Source organism: Haliotis rubra, unplaced genomic scaffold, assembly GCF_003918875.1.
Source record: "Haliotis rubra isolate DU_JTF1 unplaced genomic scaffold, ASM391887v1 Scf355, whole genome shotgun sequence".
Classification (NCBI taxonomy): domain Eukaryota; kingdom Metazoa; phylum Mollusca; class Gastropoda; order Lepetellida; family Haliotidae; genus Haliotis; species Haliotis rubra.
The window spans coordinates 976,532-995,412 of NW_025767030.1; the positions used below are offsets into that span (position 1 = coordinate 976,532).

The 18,881-nt window shown below is 42.8% G+C and overlaps 1 protein-coding gene across 1 annotated transcript in view; it reads left to right on the forward strand.

Annotated features, from left to right (window-relative positions):
- Positions 1 to 6,328: 6,328 nt before the first annotated feature.
- The window catches only part of LOC124285216 (protein capicua homolog), a 49,296-nt gene continuing 36,743 nt past the window's right edge, over positions 6,329 to 18,881 (forward strand). The window contains 5 exon segments of the mRNA XM_046721407.1: positions 6,329 to 6,415; positions 11,330 to 11,945; positions 11,947 to 12,377; positions 12,379 to 12,751; positions 12,753 to 14,010. Of these exon segments, the coding sequence (XP_046577363.1) occupies positions 11,343 to 11,945; positions 11,947 to 12,377; positions 12,379 to 12,751; positions 12,753 to 14,010 (2,665 nt within the window). The 5' untranslated portion in view covers positions 6,329 to 6,415; positions 11,330 to 11,342.

Below are 18,881 nucleotides of genomic sequence, written 5' to 3' on the forward strand. Positions count from 1 at the left end.
AACCCAAGTACACAATATTGCACTTTTGATTTGCGATTGTACGCTTATAATTTTGTTGATATGTTTTTTCATAACCAGCAATGTATATTATATGTCATGAATAAGTGATAATTGTGTTTTAATTATGTTTGATTTTTTTGGTTGCATGTGACCTTTAAGCAACGTTGAACGCGGAGAGTCCTTGGATGGGTGACCGTGTTTGGCAGGTTGAGAGTTTCTAGGACCTCAGCCCTGAACCACAACGAAGCACATGTGATACATGTGGTCTCACCTTAGGCAAGTGAGTTTGTTAAGAAAATGCCTCTGTTCACCAAGTAGAAATGGGTACCCGGTGGGATAAGTCATGTGACTATCAACCTTCTAGCGCCTCACAGGCAGTTTGGGTTATCTGGGATAATAGTGATCAGCTTCTTAGCGCTATGAGCATTCACGCAGTGAATGGAGTTTAGCCCATTATAAATGCACCTCTTATCACTTCAACAGACGATATAATATTAAAGGGTGGTAACTCGTGAAGGACTACGTTAAAGATTTCAAGTTTTACACAAAACAACACACATTAGTTTCTTCGAATGATGGGTGGGGGAAAACAGAAACAGATTGTGTTGGATACAGGGTATCCATTGCCGTGTATCGCTTTGCCATTTAAAAGACTATGTGGTTCTCAGGTACTTTTCAATCCATCATTCTCATTTAGTGGCAACCAGACTGCCATTTACTGACGCGCACATAAAATACTTCCGTGTGCCCCTGGCGTTGTCCGTTGAAACTACCGGTATCCGTATTCATCTGACTGACTGACTGAGTTTGGTTTTACGCCGCTTTTAGCAATATTCCAGCAACATCACGGCGGGGACACCAGAAATGGGTTTCACACATTGTACCCATGTGGGGATTCGAACCCGGGTCTTCGGCGTGACGAGCCAACGCTTTAACCATTAGGCTACCCCACCGCCCCGTATTCATCTGAGGTGAGTTATTGGATGTTCTGAACAGCATGTTAGTATCACGGCTGGGCAGCCTGGTGTGGGCGGACAGCAACAAGAGAAGAAAACACACGATCATCAGAACCTAGATTTTCAAAGCTCTCTTAGAGCTAAGATAGTCGTAAGTGCCATACATTAACATTAACTTACGACTATCTTAGCTCTAAGAAAGCTTAAGAAATCTAGGCCCTGATTACCAAACAACACGATACTAGCTTTGATTGTTTCCTCAATGTAATCATCACCAGGGGCGTGTCCCGGTTACCAAGGTAAATAATCGTCATGTTGACATCTGGTTTTCTTTGCAATAAAGAGATGTTACACAAATAAGACGCTTTGCACTTTAATGCTGAAGGGGTCGTTGTCGGCACGGATACTACAGATGTGTACCCTAGGTACGTTTCTGCATACAGACATGTACCCTAGTTGAAATCAGAATACAGAAACGTACCCTAGGACGATTCATTTCCGCATTGTATCGTTATCTTGATCAGAACTGTCATACGGTTGCATTAGATGCATTGATTGCTTTTACAAGAAACGACCATACACAACACCACTCGCAGTCGGCGGAACGGGAACAACTACATACCGTTTCAGTTTAGGGTTGCGGAATATGGACTCGTCCGCCGTGTAGGGTACCTGGTACATTTCTGTGGTACCTTTGCCGACAACGACCCCTTTAGTCTAACTGGTCAGGAAGTTGTCTTGGCAGAGCAAGGGACGTAATTCTATAATTCTAATTCTCCAATTTGTTTTATTACAGTGAATACGACTTGTGATTGCTAACACTTGCTTAATACCTATATCTGCACCGAAGGATCGTCCTAATAAGTTTCGGAATTAGACATTGTATATCCCTAGAGTTATCTCCCTTGTTCACTATAATCACCACTAAATGCTTCTACATTAAAAAACATTCGAGGAAGCGCGATCCGAAAGACAATCGACTTTCCTGAAGAAGCAAATTATAACCCATAATTAAGTCAATTCTATAGCTGCACACATTCTAATATGTTGGCATCGGGAACCAGTGACTGGATTACCTCCCTTTGTACTCGTGCAGTGAATCAAGTTCCTGAAACTTGCCAGTCGGGTTTTCAAACACATGTTCTCGAGTCTATCGTGTAAAGCTTCAAAACATAAGTATGCTTCAAACCTGGGTATATGCGCACTCATACCACTCATCCCTCAATCGGGCTTTTGGGGTCGTACCACAGATGTGTACCCAAGGTATCTAGGACGAGTCCATTCCGCATTGTGCCGTTTTCTTGATAGGAACTATCATGTTGTTGTATGGGATACATTTGATTGCGTGATGAAAGAAACGGGCAGTAAAGAAAATTTCGCGATGAACAATACTACTCACACAAGCTAACGGAAACAACTGCATACGGTTTTGGGTTGAAGAATGGACTCGTCCGCCGTCTAGGGTACCGGGTACGTTTCTGTATTTTGAGGGAGTAAGGGGAGTAACTCTGTACAGAGAAGTGCAGAGCCCATGTACATACCAACATGTGTCCGTCCAGCTCGGCATACAGAATGGGCACCCAGTACCGTAAGTCGCATGGACGAAAGTCTGGCCGCACAGTGCTCAAAGGGGAAGATAAACACGGCTTAGTTCAAAGGCTCTAACAAAGGGTCAAATGTTGCGCTGAATTTAGCGACATCCCAACCCTATGACGGCAGGGAGGGGAGGAAGGGCATTTTTCGATTGAGACACTGTTTGTGTTTGTTGGTTTTGAGACCGCAGTTAGCAGTGTGACTGAAACTGTTCGAGTCTGGACCAGACACACCAGTGATTTTATGATCTGGAAATGATAACACACAACCAAGTGACAAAGTCTCACCATCGGGGCCATGTAATCACTCGTATGACAAAATAGAGGTTACATTGATGGGCGCCTGCTGTAGTGTGGCATGGCGATTGAACGCTGTGGTCACAAGGCTACTTTATTCGCTACTTGGATATTTAAAAATATCACGTTTTGAAGTCAAAACGGTATGTTGATTAATCATTATGTTAGCGTTATTTGTGTGGATTATATCAACGTGTTGTTTCGTACATAGGCCTGTGATTGATCACGTGGTAAGTACATGTTTATTTCAGTGTGTTTCCCTCGTCCTTCCTTTGCGCGAAAGATGCACATGAACTCACCAGCATAGTTTTTTGGCGTGTCCCATGGGAAAATGTGCGTGTTTGCGTGCGTGCGTGTGTGTGTGCGTGCGTGCGAGCGAGCCTGCGAACGTGAGCGAGTGTCTGTGTCGCATAGAATTAAATACAATGATAGTAGTGGTATAATATGCCATCAGTAACGTGACAGTTTTAACTCCAGAAAAAATATAAGTTGAAGTAATATTTGTGTGTTAATGGTACCTCATTCACTCAATGTTCATTGGAGTCTAAGCCATATATTTTGCCAGCAAACAAGATTTCGCCGTAATGGTCCTAATCCATCCAAACTGTAAGATACGCATTCATACACCTTCCAGCTGCTATCCGTCAAATCAGTAGTTGATCTGTACAGGTTTACGCCGCACTCAGCAATATTCTCTGTAGCTATGTGAGGGCGTACTGGGAATAATGTAGTTTGGACCAGATTGGTATCACGACCAACGATCAACACCTCGCGATCAAGATATCCCGATCCAGTTGGTTGTAAAGGTAGTAACTTAGTAGACCTACTTAATATCACTGTATTCATAATGCTGTACCCGGAGAGCGGAAGGTCGCGGGTTCGATCCCCGACCGCGTCATGCCAAAAGAATAAAATACAACAAGGACCGGTAGGCACGGAATCAGTATAATGTGTCTGAGTGGGGTATTCATGCTTAACTGCGGCATGGTATCTCAGTGACCTAGCATTATCAATTCTGGGCTAGTCCAAGCATCCACACATACACGCGCATGCACGTCGTCATATGAGCGAAATATTCGTTAAAACCCCATTTTACCTCACCTATAATACTGTATCATACTTATACTCACCAACATATTAGGGATCACGCAATATTAATTTTCGAGCGGTCTTCTGAAGAAGGATCAGCTTTGTAAAATGATCACCAGAGATTATGAAACCAAAACCCTACACCCATTACAGCCGAAACATTGCTCTAGACTCCAGCAGCTCGCCCGTGCGTCTGTGTGAGGGGTCACTCTTGATTTGACGCTTTAGAGAAGGCTCGTGGAACAGCTCTGTAGCATTAGTACTTCCAGCAGCACGTACACTACATGGGCGGATCCAAAAAGCTGTATCCGCCCCTTCACTATCTAACAACGCTAGCATTAGTGGTCAGTTTGGTGTTGCATTGTCTACAACGTGATGACAATCTAAAGGCAAACTAATTGAAGAAGTTGGCGAGTTGCAGCCAATATGTTCAGTTTGTCTGTAACTTGTAAACTTTGAAACATGTTTCTGCAGTTAATGATGGGCACATGAAAGAGCACCACGGGTCAAGAAAGAAAAGCGACAAACTCATTCTATCAAATATATTTGAAAACAAAACCGAGTCAATTGTGAATCCACTGGGAACAGTCCAGGTTCGTGTGAGAAACCAGGTCATAGAGTATTGAGCCAATCAAATCGTCGTTCACTTGCGCCATATACGCAGAGTTCAAGAAACCGCCTGCATGTTCATTCCGGTGACCACATGCATGGTGTGCCAGCGTTAAACATTTGGGCACATTTGACCTTATACGGTGTTGCTATGGAAAAGATCGTCTATCGTCTCCTGTGACGTCTTCAGATGAGTCCAAAGACATTCCGGAAAGTGAGCGAGTTTAGTTAAACTAAATATCAGCAACATCATGGCGGGAGACATCAGACATGGTCTTCACACATTGTACCAATGTGGGGAATCGAACCCGGGTTTTCAGTGACGAGCGGAAACTTTAACCACCAGGCTAATAAAATGTAATAAAATCAGCCCAAAATATTTACTGGAGACATATCTTAATCATCTATCAACTGTCAATACCTCCTTAATTGGAACTAATATTTAAACAGGAAGGCATTTGGATACTTCCTCGTTGGTGATTGTCTTTTCAAAATAGCGTAACGTACCGGAAGCAAGCGAGAGACACCGAATGTAGTCACGTACTGTGATTCACGTTGTAAACAATCAGAATAACTCGGTATGATTTTTTCTTACTTTTTAGGTGGAGTACGTTGAGTGGTATAAATATAGACACTCGTGCATTGAACATGACCTAGGGTTTATCGTCCCTTCCCGCAAACTTCCATCTCTTGCGTTGGCGTCCGTGATAAAGACTTTCTCGTGGCTAAAAATAGATGTTTTAATATAAACTACGTTCCGCAGTTCGTACGTGGTGTGTTTGGGTCTTTCAAGAGATTATATATTTTGAGATTTACATTCTTAGCCGATGTAATTTGTTACAACATTATCAAACACGGCAGTGGTGGTTTGAAAGTTATTAGCATAAGTTTTGTTTCCAAGGTATTGATGAAAGCAAGAAAGGCCCTATCAAGCCACGTCACGATATATTTACGGTTACACGAGAACCGCCGTCATCGTTGTTGTTGAGAAAACTGTTAATAATCAGACAACATGTATCAACTGCCTGTCGGCGGCGTATCATCGGCTACTCTTATCCTCCCTGATCGTGTCCAGCTTTCAGGTAATATAATCAGGACACGGGGAAAAGACGTGTAGTGGATTTGTAATCATTACTTATTCGCCGCTAAATACTGTGAAAGTGGCATTTCATCATGTAATATGTTTTATCGCCATAGGAGGCACGCTATCTGCCTCAATACGACTGAGTCACTGCGTTTTGCAATCCTGTCCAGGAGAACGTGGGCCCGGATCGAGCCCAGCCAACAAGTGTAGTAACTCTCATAGTAACTGCATACAAATACACACAAATGTGCGTCCCGTGTTTCCATTTACAGCTGTTGACCCACATAGCTGTTATTTGATTGGCTAATGACGAGAACCCTGGATATGATCGTGCGCTCATTGGCTCTATCCAGTGTGACGTATTCATTATAACCCTTTGTTCGATAAATGGATTATAACCCTGGATTTCACGAGGACTATATTTTTGATACTGCAGCATATACTTGCATTTGCATATGTTCCAATATAAATGCACACTGTGTGTCTGCAATTTGCACCTACGTTAGAATGCAACGCTAATGCAAAATGTTGTTGTGGTAGTCTCTTCGCTGATAGTAAATCCCAGATAGTAAACGATGAATGTCAGCCACAACATTAGCTAGCCAATCAATGCAGTGGAATCCATCTATGAAAGGTCACGTGACTGGTTGGGGCTCCCAATTCAACCAATCAAACGAGAGGGCATAAGCTCATTCACCTTTTTTAGCTCAAGCCAGTTTCCCAGCTTCGAGTGCTGTGGAAATGGTCAACTCGAAGAAAGACTGCCTGTAATATGGTGACCGTTCAAGGTAAACCAATTGTCTTTTCTTCATCGTTGACTCATTTCGTAACAGTACTGTTACAATTTGTTTAGTTGTCTATTCAATCTTCGGCTCAAATTCCATGTACTTCCCAACTGAAAGGGTATGAAAGTTGCCGGAATGTTACAAACGCCTGTCCTCGATTCGTGATAAGGCGTTCACCGAAGACGCAATTTGTGGCAAATTTAGTCATATTATTGCCCGAACCATAAATCTCGTTCGAGCTGAGACCATTCAAAATGAATCATAGTTACATGTCCGTGAACAAAATATGAACTTGTGGTTCTAATAAGTCCAACTTTGGAGATCAAACGTGTCGCATATTTCCCTACCGGCGAAGCCATTTTGTTGTCATCGGTAAAGCTGAGCGAGGTCAGCGATTTGCACGGAGGCGAACCAACTGGGGTGACCGCTCTCTTTGTTGAAATGTTTCTCCCGATTTAGGCGACGCCTTAAGATGTCACTCGCATAAACTGTCATGTTGTCATTTTTTATATGTAAAAGTTGCGTTCTCTTATTGTAGTATTTACACAGGCATTTGAAACACCACTACTCCACTGTCTATGACAGTGCACACGACCTATTTGACAGTGAACTGGGTGAAGAAGGGTGGCTGGAGTTATGAACGACCAAATCACAGGCAGTCATAGGCGAATAAAATAGTCTGTCATGTTAAAACCTGAAATACGTTAATGTATGTTTATAATATTTACAGAAATATAACACCTTTTCAGTGATTATTAATATACTTTTACATCGATTATTTCTTGACTGAAACAGTTGATGGAGGAATAGATACTGCAGAATATATGTTTATAAACATGAGGTGAGGTGAAATGGGGTTTAACATTGTACTTGAGATTATTTCACTCATATGATGACGTGCATGCATGTGTATGTGTGGCTGCTTGTACTTGCCCAGACTGAAGCTGGTTTTACAGTACTAGCTCACTGATATACCGTGCCGTAGTTAAGCATGAATACCCCACTCAGACACATTATACTGACTCCGAGCCGAACAGTCCTTGTTGTATCCATTAATGCTGAGCGCCAGACGGGGACCAACAAGTACCATGTTCTAACGTCTTTTGGCATGGCGAGGCTTGGTATCGAACCTGCAACCTTCCATTCTCTGGGCGGACACTTAAGCCACTGCCCCAGAGAGGCGGTCTCATAAACATGAGAAGCTGGATTAACAGAAAGGTCTTTCTATATAGAGTATAGATATACACTAGATGTAATCAGTGATGGGTTAGTACGGTATTGTTTTTGAGCTTAGAAATACAAAGAGGTGGCATCATGTCTTGTATTGCGCTTTTCTACAGGATGAAGAAGGATGGTTTTAAGAGACTATTTAAGCCCACTCGATGTCAATTTTGGAAATACTGGTTTTAAAATTAACAGTTATGTTCATATGGCTGACAGCTAACCCTTTAATGGCTACATACTTGGCATTAGTATAAAATTATATGTGTACCTTGTTAGCATTCCCAGACCAACTTCTAGCACCATCTCACTGTTATCATTTTAGAGCCCAGAGCTTGACAATTTTGATGACAGTCCCAATTTTTTTCTGTGTAATTTGCTTAGTAACTGTTACGACATATTTGACTAGTTGTGTTTGGTTTTAATAAGCTACTACATTTTGTCAACTTTGTCAAATGATAGATCTTTTCTTTTATGATTGTTCCTAACATTACAAGCTTGGGTGAAAGACTTTAGCAGGTTCAAATTGTACAAAAGCTCTTCCAGAAAGTCGCTTAGATTGTCTGTTTTGTCACATTTTTACCCCACCTTAATATTGATATTTTCATTTTAAAGTATTGAGATAAACATGATAATTATCATGATTATCAGACATTCAAACAGCGACACAGTTGCTGTAGTGTGCTTGTATGTCTGTATGTATGCCAAGGGCCAAACAGCACTAATCACACATTAACCTATTTGGGCCTATTTGAAATGGACTTCTGTGTTATTAATATAGACTAATGCTTAGTTTCTGAAAAAAAATATAATTTGGATCAGAATCAATCACTGTTAAAATGAAAAGAGTCCCAGTGAGGGCTCCATACATTGTACCCATGGGGGTTTTGAACCCGGTTCTTCAGTGTGACAAGTGAATGCCTTAACGACTAGGCTACATCACCGCCCCACCTAGCTGGGATGGGATACACCATGTTACAGTAAAGGACTGAATTACTCTAAACATGAAGTATTTACCTTACATATGAGCAACCCCACTGTAAAGCATGTTCACTTACCCAGCTGTTGCAAATACACTATCGAGTTACTCTGTCTCACAACACAGATTGTAATCCTGTGGTGCTGTGGATCTGTCCTTAACTGGGTAACATGGCAACCACCCTACCCCATTGTAATCCTGTGATCTGTCCTTAACTGGGCAACATGGTAACCACCCTACCCCATTGTAATCCTGTGATCTGTCCTTAACTGGGCAACATGGTAACCACCCTACCCCATTGTAATCCTGTGATCTGTCCTTAACTGGACAACATGGTAACCATCCTACCCCATTGTAATCCTGTGGATCTGTCCTTAACTGGGCAACATGGTAACCACCCTACCCCATTGTAATCCTGTGGATCTGTCTTTAACTGGGCAACATGGTAACCACCCTACCCCATTGTAATCCTGTGATCTGTCCTTAACTGGGCAACATGGTAACCACCCTACCCCATTGTAATCCTGTGGATCTGTCCTTAACTGGGCAACATGGTAACCACCCTACCCCATTGTAATCCTGTGGATCTGTCCTTAACTGGACAACATGGTAACCTCCCTACCCCATTGTAATCCTGTGGATATGCCCTGAACCGGACATCTACATGATCCCAGAGATGCTGTTCTAATTAGGTCTGAAATCTTGTTTTCACTTTTCATGCAGTGTAGATAACTGTCATCCAGTCATCCAGGGGTTAATTCATTCTGACGTTTTTGTGATGGGCTGGATGAATTTTATTTTTGTTTGTTTGTTCTTTAATGCCCCACTCCGCAACATTCCAGCTATATGAAGGGGGTCTATAAATAACTTAGGCTGGACCAGACAAACCAGTGATCAACATCATGAGCATCACTCGACACAAATGGGTCAGCGAACCTGAACACTCGATCCCATTATTAGCCTCTTATGACAAGTATCGACTGGGAGAGTACGTGACTAGTACTAGTACACTGTCACAGCGTGCAAGACACACCACGACAGACACCATCACAGTGTACATGACACAACATGGGGGAGACACCATCACAGTGTACATGACACAACACATGGAGGGAGACACCATCACAGTGTACATGACACATCACATGGAGGACACACCATCACAGTGTACATGACACAACACATGGAGGGAGACACCATCACAGTGTACATGACACAACACATGGAGGGAGACACCATCACAGTGTACATGACACCACATGGAGGGAGACACCATCACAGTGTACATGACACAACACATGGAGGGAGACACCATCACAGTGTACATGACACCACACAGAGGGACAACACATCACCATCACAGTGTACATGACACCATCACAGTGTACATGACACAACACATGGAGGAGACACCATCACAGTGTACATGACACCACAAGGAGGGGAGACACATCACAGTGGACATGACACCATCACAGTGTACATGACACAACACATGGAGGGAGACACCATCACAGTGTACATGACACACAACATGGAGGGAGAGATACCATCACAGTGTACATGACACAACACATGGAGGAGACACCATCACAGTGTACATGACACCACAAGGAGGAGACACCATCACAGTGTACATGACACAACACATGGAGGGGAGACACCATCACAGTGTACATGACACAACACAGGAGGGGAGACACCATCACAGTGTACACCATCACAGTGTACATGACACAACACATGGAGGAGACACCATCACAGTGTATATGACACCACAAGGAGGGGACACCATCACGGTGTACATGACACAACACATGACACCATCACAGTGTACATGACACCATCACAGTGTACATGACACCACAAGGAGGGAGACATGACCATCACAGTGTACATGACACAACACAAGGAGGGAGACACCATCACAGTGTACACACATCACAGTGTACATGACACAACACATGGAGGGGAGATACCATCACAGTGTACATGACACAACACATGGAGGAGACACCATCACAGTGTACATGACACAACACATGGAGGGAGACACCATCACAGGTAAATGACACAACACACAGAGGGGACACCATCACAGTGTACATGACACAACACATGGAGGGAGATACCATCACAGTGTATATGACACAACACATGGAGGGAGATACCATCACAGTGTAAATGACACAACACATGGAGGGAGACACCATCACAGTGTACAAGACACCACAAGGAGGGAGATACCATCACAGTGTACATGACACAACACATGGTGGGGAGACACCATCACAGTGTAAATGACACAACACATGGAGGGGAGACACCATCACAGTGTAAATGACACAACACATGGAGGGGTGACACCATCACAGTGTACATGACACAACACATGGAGGAGAGACACCATCACAGTGTACATCACTACATGACACAGCATCGGGTTGGTGTGGGTGTGTGCAAAATGTTCCCTGATGAGCATTTCCCACTAACCTTTGGACTTGATGATTTATGTGCAAACACCCCACCCCCATTCTCCAAAATCCTGGATCCGCCCCTGCACAACACATGGAGGGGACATATTTTATTATAGTATGTATACATGCACACTACACAGAGGGGAGACACCATCACAGTTTACATCATAAGTTCTATGAATGATGTGTTGTGTTTAAATTATTCAACTGACTTTTGATGATATATTTTTTGCATTGCAGATCATGCCTAAAGATGACAAGACGTAGCGACAGTCGCCCTAGGCGTGGTCGATCTAACAGCTCTTCACCAACAGGCCCAAGACAAACCAAATCCAGGCGCAGAAATGCAAATCAGACATCAGAAAGCCCGGCCCCTGTTCCTGAGGAGTCTCCTGTTCAGGAAAACAGCACTGAAGTAGACACAAAAGTCAAAGACGAACAAATGGAGCAGACGGCCAAACGCCAAAGTCAAAGGAATGCTGGCAAAGATTCTGAGGCAAAGAAGCCAACTCCTGCAGCAAGTCTTAAAAGTACACGCACTCCTCGGGCTGGGAAGAAAGTTGGTACGGAGCTTGATCAGGAGGCAGCTTCTGAAATGCCGAAGCCGTCGTCTTCTGTGTCATTGGCCACCAGCTTGCCTGTCACCCCCAGCAACATGCCCAAACCAGAGCCCATGGATACCCCTGGCGATTCAGGTATCGAGAAGTCTCCAACTGAGCTGCAGGTTGTGAGAGCAATAGCCAAGCCTCCCAAAAAACGTAAAGCAAATGATATTGAACCAGAACTTGTGGTGTCTCCTCCACCCAAACGACCTGCTATAGACTTAAATGAATGGAAGAATCAACGTGTTCTTGCAAAAAAGAGAGACTGTGTTCCAGCCAGGTGTTGTGAAACAGATTCGCCAGAATCGACACATTGGAATTTGTTTTGATGATAAAACTTTAATCTATTACAACGATATCTTGAATGCCCCATTGTGTGACATCATATCAGACAACTCCCCAATGGGGATGCTGGTTTCCATAGGAACAAAAGTGTGTGTGAGAATCAGTTCTGAAGAAAATGTATTCTATGAAGGTTTTGTGATGGAGAAAAAAAATGCACCTGTTATGTATAAAATACACTTGGATAACAAACCTGAGAACAAGCCCGAAGACTGCTGGGTGACTCGAGCCAATATCCGGCTTCTCCAGCCTCCATGGTACGAGGATATGGAGGACACCTTCTCTGAGCCGGAACACATGTATCAACCCATCCCTGGTGGAGGAGTCTATAGACTAGAGAGACCTGCTTCAAGTGTTGCAAGTATTGCAAGCTTTGATAAAAAATGACTCATCTGAAGATGAAATGACGGCAGAGAATCTGAGCTTTGACTCTTCTGGAATGAGTACTCCTCGATCGGGCAGTGCAACACCAGGTGCTCGTTCTCAGAATGGACGCGAACGCAATAAGCAGCCTCCTAAAAAGCGTGAATCTGCTCGCAGTCGGAGTGCCCAATCTACAGAAAGTAGTCGGTCGAGTACTCCTCGATCTCCTCTGACTACAAAATACAAGAAAGGTGATGTTGTGTCCACTCCCAATGGAATACGAAAAAAATTCAATGGAAAGCAATGGAGACGGTTGTGCTCTAAAGAAGGGTGTACAAAAGAGTCTCAGAGGCGGGGGTTTCTGTTCAAGACATTTATCACTGAAAGGCAAAAGCCTTCGTCAAGCTCCAACTTTTCCAGGGTGTCGGAAAGGAGAGATGAAAGAGGGTCAGATTCAATGGACGGACCAGTCGAGAGAAGGTGAATTAGAACACGATAGACTGCATCAGCATCAGTTTGATATGGATGAGAAGGAGGCAGCCAATATGTTAGTCTCATTGGGAAACTCCCGATCAACAACGCCAGCCTTCTCTCCAACGCCACAGACACCCATCTCGCCCCGTTTGTCGGCCCAATCACCCCCAGGGTCAGCCATTTATAGAAGTGGGTCAACATCCTTCACCCCTATCTCCCCGCACACGAATCCCCAGAACCCTGGCTTCATCACCTCGCCCTCCCGATCATGGAGTGCTGGCACCTCCAAGTCCAGCACCTCATCCGAACATGTATCCCCGGTCACTCCCAGATTTCCTCCATCTTCAGGTGGCCCTTCAGCCTTCCAGCCCAAGATTAATGTCATTGACCCGAATGTTTTACCCAAACCCAGGAGTCTGACCATTGCTGCAAGACAAGACTCCATTGTGAATGAAGAGTCCGGAATCGAGATTCAACCCCCAAAGACACCAGAGCTGCATTCTGCACATACTTCACATACAAGACAAAACTTGTATCCAACTGGAGCATGTTCCATTCTCACCTCAACAATACAGCAGCGTCTTGCTGCCCACAATGCTGAGATGGCCCGGGAAACAGCTTTTGTGACAGTGTCTCAGCAGCAGGCCCACGCAGGGAGGGAACAGAGAGCATATTCTGAGACTGGAGTCAGGAACTATTCTGGTCTGGTTTCAGGAAAGAGTCACTCCATGGACCATGTGACTGATAGACATGTTGCCATATTGCCTGACCATATCAATGGTGGGAGACTGCCTCGACCTTCGCACCAGGAATATGAACAACAGATGCATCACGGGATGCAGGAACGTGTCCTTGATGCACATTCTAATGTTCCAATGGAACTGACCAGTCGGGCGAGTGTGAGTGTGGCCCGTAACACCCTTTCTCAGAATACGGTTGTTAGCCAAGCACATACCGGCCTGCAACAACAGCTCCATCAAGCTACACAAAATACTGCTCAACAGCAGGCTTCAAGTTACCACTCTGGAGCTGTACATCCAACAGCATCAACGCTGTTGCCAGTGTTACCAGTGAATGACCATCCAAAGGAGGCCGCCCCAGCAGAGCGAACCAATCATATGAGGGACGACCATTCAGAAAGTAAGTGTTCAGTGTTTCAGAGATTCACCTGACAGTGTAGTTGTCATTGTCAGTTTTTTACTGACTCAGCATGTCTTACTGCGCTGAGATGCATCTAGGATTGAAAACTCAATGCCGGTTAGAGCGGGTTATCGTTACATTTTGTCAGATCGATAATCGCTAGTGTCAGATCGATAATCGATCGATTATTTTCGTTTGGACGGTCATTTCATAGTCAAATACCTACGTTAGCGAACTAACTTCCGGGATGTTGTCAGCATGTGTCAATTGTTAACGCTTGCAAGGTACTTACATTTGCAGCGTATTTGGATCATCAAGTGTCCTATCGTGTTTCGTTTCCAATTGTTATATGTTTTTGATCGGCGATTACAATTCCCGATTATAGCGCAAAAATGCGAGAAAATCCATGAGAAGCATTCCGAATGACAACAAGGCGATCTCCGCTATCTTTCTGCCATTGATATGCTATGAATCAATCAAGTTTCCATGCGTAGGCAACAGTATAAAAAACCCACAAAAAGATTAATTTTAACTCAGGGATCCTTAATGCAATATCTACCTCATGATCAAATGCACAAAAATCCTAAATCTTTACTCCAAATATGCCATTAATGTTTCATCTGCTTAGTTGACATCCCACCTTACAAGATCACGCTACTAGTCATGTGACCTCGTTGGTAGATTTATTTTCATGGCATACCATTTTTTTAAAAACTATTAGTTTATGTTGAAGGGTGAACAAAGACATTTCCTTAAGGTTGAAACACAAAAATTATTCTGGGAAGTATTATGATTAAAAACTGTAACGAAAGAAAATAGCTCTATTTTTCCCGCCTCCCGTAAGTCACGTGTTTGTATGCAAATGCAACTCAAGGAATTCCCTTTTTCAGCCAATTAGAAAGTAGCTAACCTGTAATACCTGGGTCGTAATTGTGACATTTTGTTGCATGATTGGACGAATGAGTTTTTCTATAAACCACTATACAACTCATAGTATTTCAATGACGAAATAGGGCACCCCAATCTAAATATATCTAGCATTGCCATTGGCTGACAGGGGAGGCATGCGTACTTGTGTACTACACAGCTTCCGTTTAAGAGGTAAACAAGCAATGACAACCAGAGTGTTCAGTATAAGAAAACATGACAAGGTAGAATAAAATGTTTTAATGCATGTGCATCCAAATAATGATTATTTCCGATTATCGATCTGCAGTTTATTTGTAATCGACAATCGTTTATTTTGACTTAGATTGAACGATTAACCGATTCTACGATTAATCGCTCCAGCACTAATGCCGGATGTGGGCAAACAGGGGAAAACATTATTTTTTCTTCAAAATTAGAAATATTTGTTATTCTTGTGTTCCTAGATTTGCATATGAAAGGTATACATTCTCAGTCAAAATGTATAATAACTGAAACGGCTATTCCAGTACAGCAGCCTTTGAGAATGTCTAAATCAATCTCTTCCACGTTACTGTTGCTACATTTCTTCCCAAGCATAGGGAATTAACTAACATTAGCATGATTAGTGTCCAGTTTCTACTCTTGCCAAACAAGGCTGGAGTTTTTTGGCTCAAATTTTGTGCTCTTTTGAATTCTTGTCCCTACTTAGTCCCCAACTTGACCAACTTTTGTATCACCTGCATTTTCTTCAAATAAGATGGCTAAGCCCAGTCCAGATAGTGATATGATAGAAAATTAAGATCTTTATCACCATAAATGGGTCATACTTGACAAATTGTATCACACCATCTGAGCACCTTGATATTAAACACAAATAAAGGTGTGCAATTATTTATGTCTGGTTCAAGGTAGATATGATCTCCAAATTCCAGCAATCTACCTAAATCTCCAAGACATTTGCCATGTTTCTTATTATCAGATGTCATTTTGTAATGCAAAAATGTAACTCTACAATTCCAGCCTGTTCATCAAGGGAAGAAACTGGACTTTTGAAGTCAGTGAACTCCCTTGCGTTAGGAAGCTGGAGTGGACTATGCTGTCAGAAATAGGAAATAGTACACTGTATTGACCATATAGTATGATTTGTACCTAAATCTGATTTCAAACAGTGTTCTGTGTTAAGGGGATCCTGGGGTCGTTGTTGATGTCTTTTATCTGAACAGATTCCCCACATCTGTACAGTATGTGAAGCCCATTTCTGGTGTTCCCCACCATGATATTGCTGGAATATTGCTGAAAGAGGCGTAAAACCATACTCACTCTGTCTGAACACAGGGACACCCTAAGTCTTTCACTTTTAACATAAAGGGACATCTTATCTGCTTTTGCCTAATTTTGAAAACTGTCAGTGAAGAAAGTATAGCACCAGCTGTGGGCGTTAACCAGTGTCCGGTTGAAGAAATCCACTGAGGACAAGACTAGTGATACCTAGTTGACTCTTGTAGACTCAAGTAATTATAATTGTGAAACTACTATGTGTTTAAACAGTCACTGACTTTCAGTACCATATCCATGTTCTGACATGAGATGTATACAAAACATGTCAGTGACCTCCACTGGTCATGTTGCATTTGATGGACATGTTCATAAATCATGTCAAACGTTCAGGGTCAGAGTGATCAGTGGGCTAGCAACAATGGACATGGTTGAATACTTAAAAAACAGAACATTTCGGGACTAGACAGAATTACTTGTCTGTTATTTTGAGAGTAGTGAAACACTGGCGGGACAACTTGTTTTCTCCTGTTATCTAGATATACAAAATAAGCCATTTGTCAAAAATCTGCTGTGGACTATCTTCTGTGACCAGTGATGTTTAAGACAGCAAAATATTGTGTTTTTATCATGTTCATCAAAAACATGGCATCGCTTAATTGTAACAGTAACAGTGCCATTATTTCACTGGGATTAGTTCATCTTATTATGTGTGGGAAGATGGCCACTTGTTTTGAAATGTTTGCACAGATAGCCATGAATCTGTCATGGAATTCTTACAATGTTGATATGAATGGGTTGTGCCTTGCTGACTATTTGACTATGCAGCCCGACTGGTCTGCATCATAGACTGTATTGATGAAGCCATTCATCCAGTGCTTTGTGTACTGGAGCTGACTGCTCCAGTGTTGTAGGTTCTCGTCCCTGAATGAGCTCATCTCCAGTGCACTGTGGGCGAACTACTGCTCCAGACCTGGCATACAGCACCATGCTGTCCTCATTCCATTCTTAGTCCCCAGCAATTGATTATCTAGGATACTTTACTGGAAGATTCAGTTATATTGACAAAACCTCACATGTTAACATGTCAAACTGAACATAATTAGTGTCAGTTTACAAGCTTGTGGGAAGGCATAAGGACTGAGGACCTCAGATCCATGCCATGTAGATGCTGTATGTTATTGATGTGGGTTCTCTTGTGAGGATTCAGAGGACATTTCAGACCTATGTCTGTAGTAGTTGATCAAACTAGAGATATGTGAAGTTTGGTGTCCACCCTCAGTGGAACCATCTGGGGCTAAGAGGTGCAGTGCTGGTCGTTGCACTGCTGTTTGTTGTACTGCATCTGCATGTTCATGTATAATCATGGCAACAGAGACCATATAATAGAGCAGGGATTGGGAAAGACAACTTTGACAATGGTCCATTTTCAGGATTATTAGCCATTTTCTGAATTTATAATCGGCCACTGCCCTTGTATCAATAGTAAACTTCAAAATTTTAATGGGCCATTTTTTATTGTAATGTGCAAAATTGCCCATGACTCCTGCCTTTCCCAATCCCTGATCATGGTGATCTGACAACTGGAAGATCACAAATCAAAGTATTATATATTTAATGTTAAATTGTTGCCTTCAAGGCTAGCAATCTGAGCACGTCGAGCATGAGTGGGCCAAGATTTAGCTGTAGTTTTACTGCCACATCAACATTGTTGTTGCTATGCAAGACTGAGACAAGAAAATGAATTTTCTAGAATGTCACTCGTGATTGAAAACACATTTTATGTTACACATGTAGTTAATGAAAATGTCCAGTTACCACTATATGCCATATTTGTGCATTTTTGGATGAGACAGCATTTCAGTATTCTACTTCCTTATAGGAAACTGCATCAACGCAACAGTCATATTGAGGAATCCATCCTATATATTCAGGGGAAGCATCACTAATCACAGTCGTGTGCACGTATTGCGCAGGTTATGACTGCTGCTACAGGGGGGCTTGTCCTTGTGCTCACATAATCCAGTGTGATTTTTAAGCAAGTTGGTGTGAAATCTAACACTGCAGTTAGCCTCGTCTCTCCACAGATTCACAATTAGAGTGACCTAAATAACTGGTGAACACCATTTTCAGCAGTAGTTCCACCCTTGCTAATGTTTGTGTTTATTGAGTGTTATTTGTATCATAATACATTGTAAATGCACACGTCTTTGTTTTAGTTCAGTCTTTTGATTTGGTTGTGAAAATATGAGAGCTTGGTTAGCTGGCTCTGGCTGTAGTGGCTGAGATCAGCTGGGAAGACTCCATGCATTTCATTATCCTCACTCAGGGCTATCCTGTCACTTGATTGGCTGCTATATGCTGACATCACACTTTTCACTTGAGGGCTGAGTGCACAAGTGTAACCTGATTGGTCAGTTGTGTTCAAAGAACTCTTTTGATTGGCTGTTGATGATGTAGTCAGTGTTTCAGTGAGAATGCAGTTTGTAATCTACATAAGCCATCAGCAGGATGTGCAGACATTGCATCGCAGCTTAGGACTGGCCTAGTTACTGCTGCAGTGTAATTTTGCACTTACAGTGTGCATTGGTGCATCATTTGCACAACACTGGTGCTGCATCTGTCCAAATGCTTACAATAATTAGAGACATGTAGGTTTCAGCAGGCAGTTTTGCAAGGCACATTGA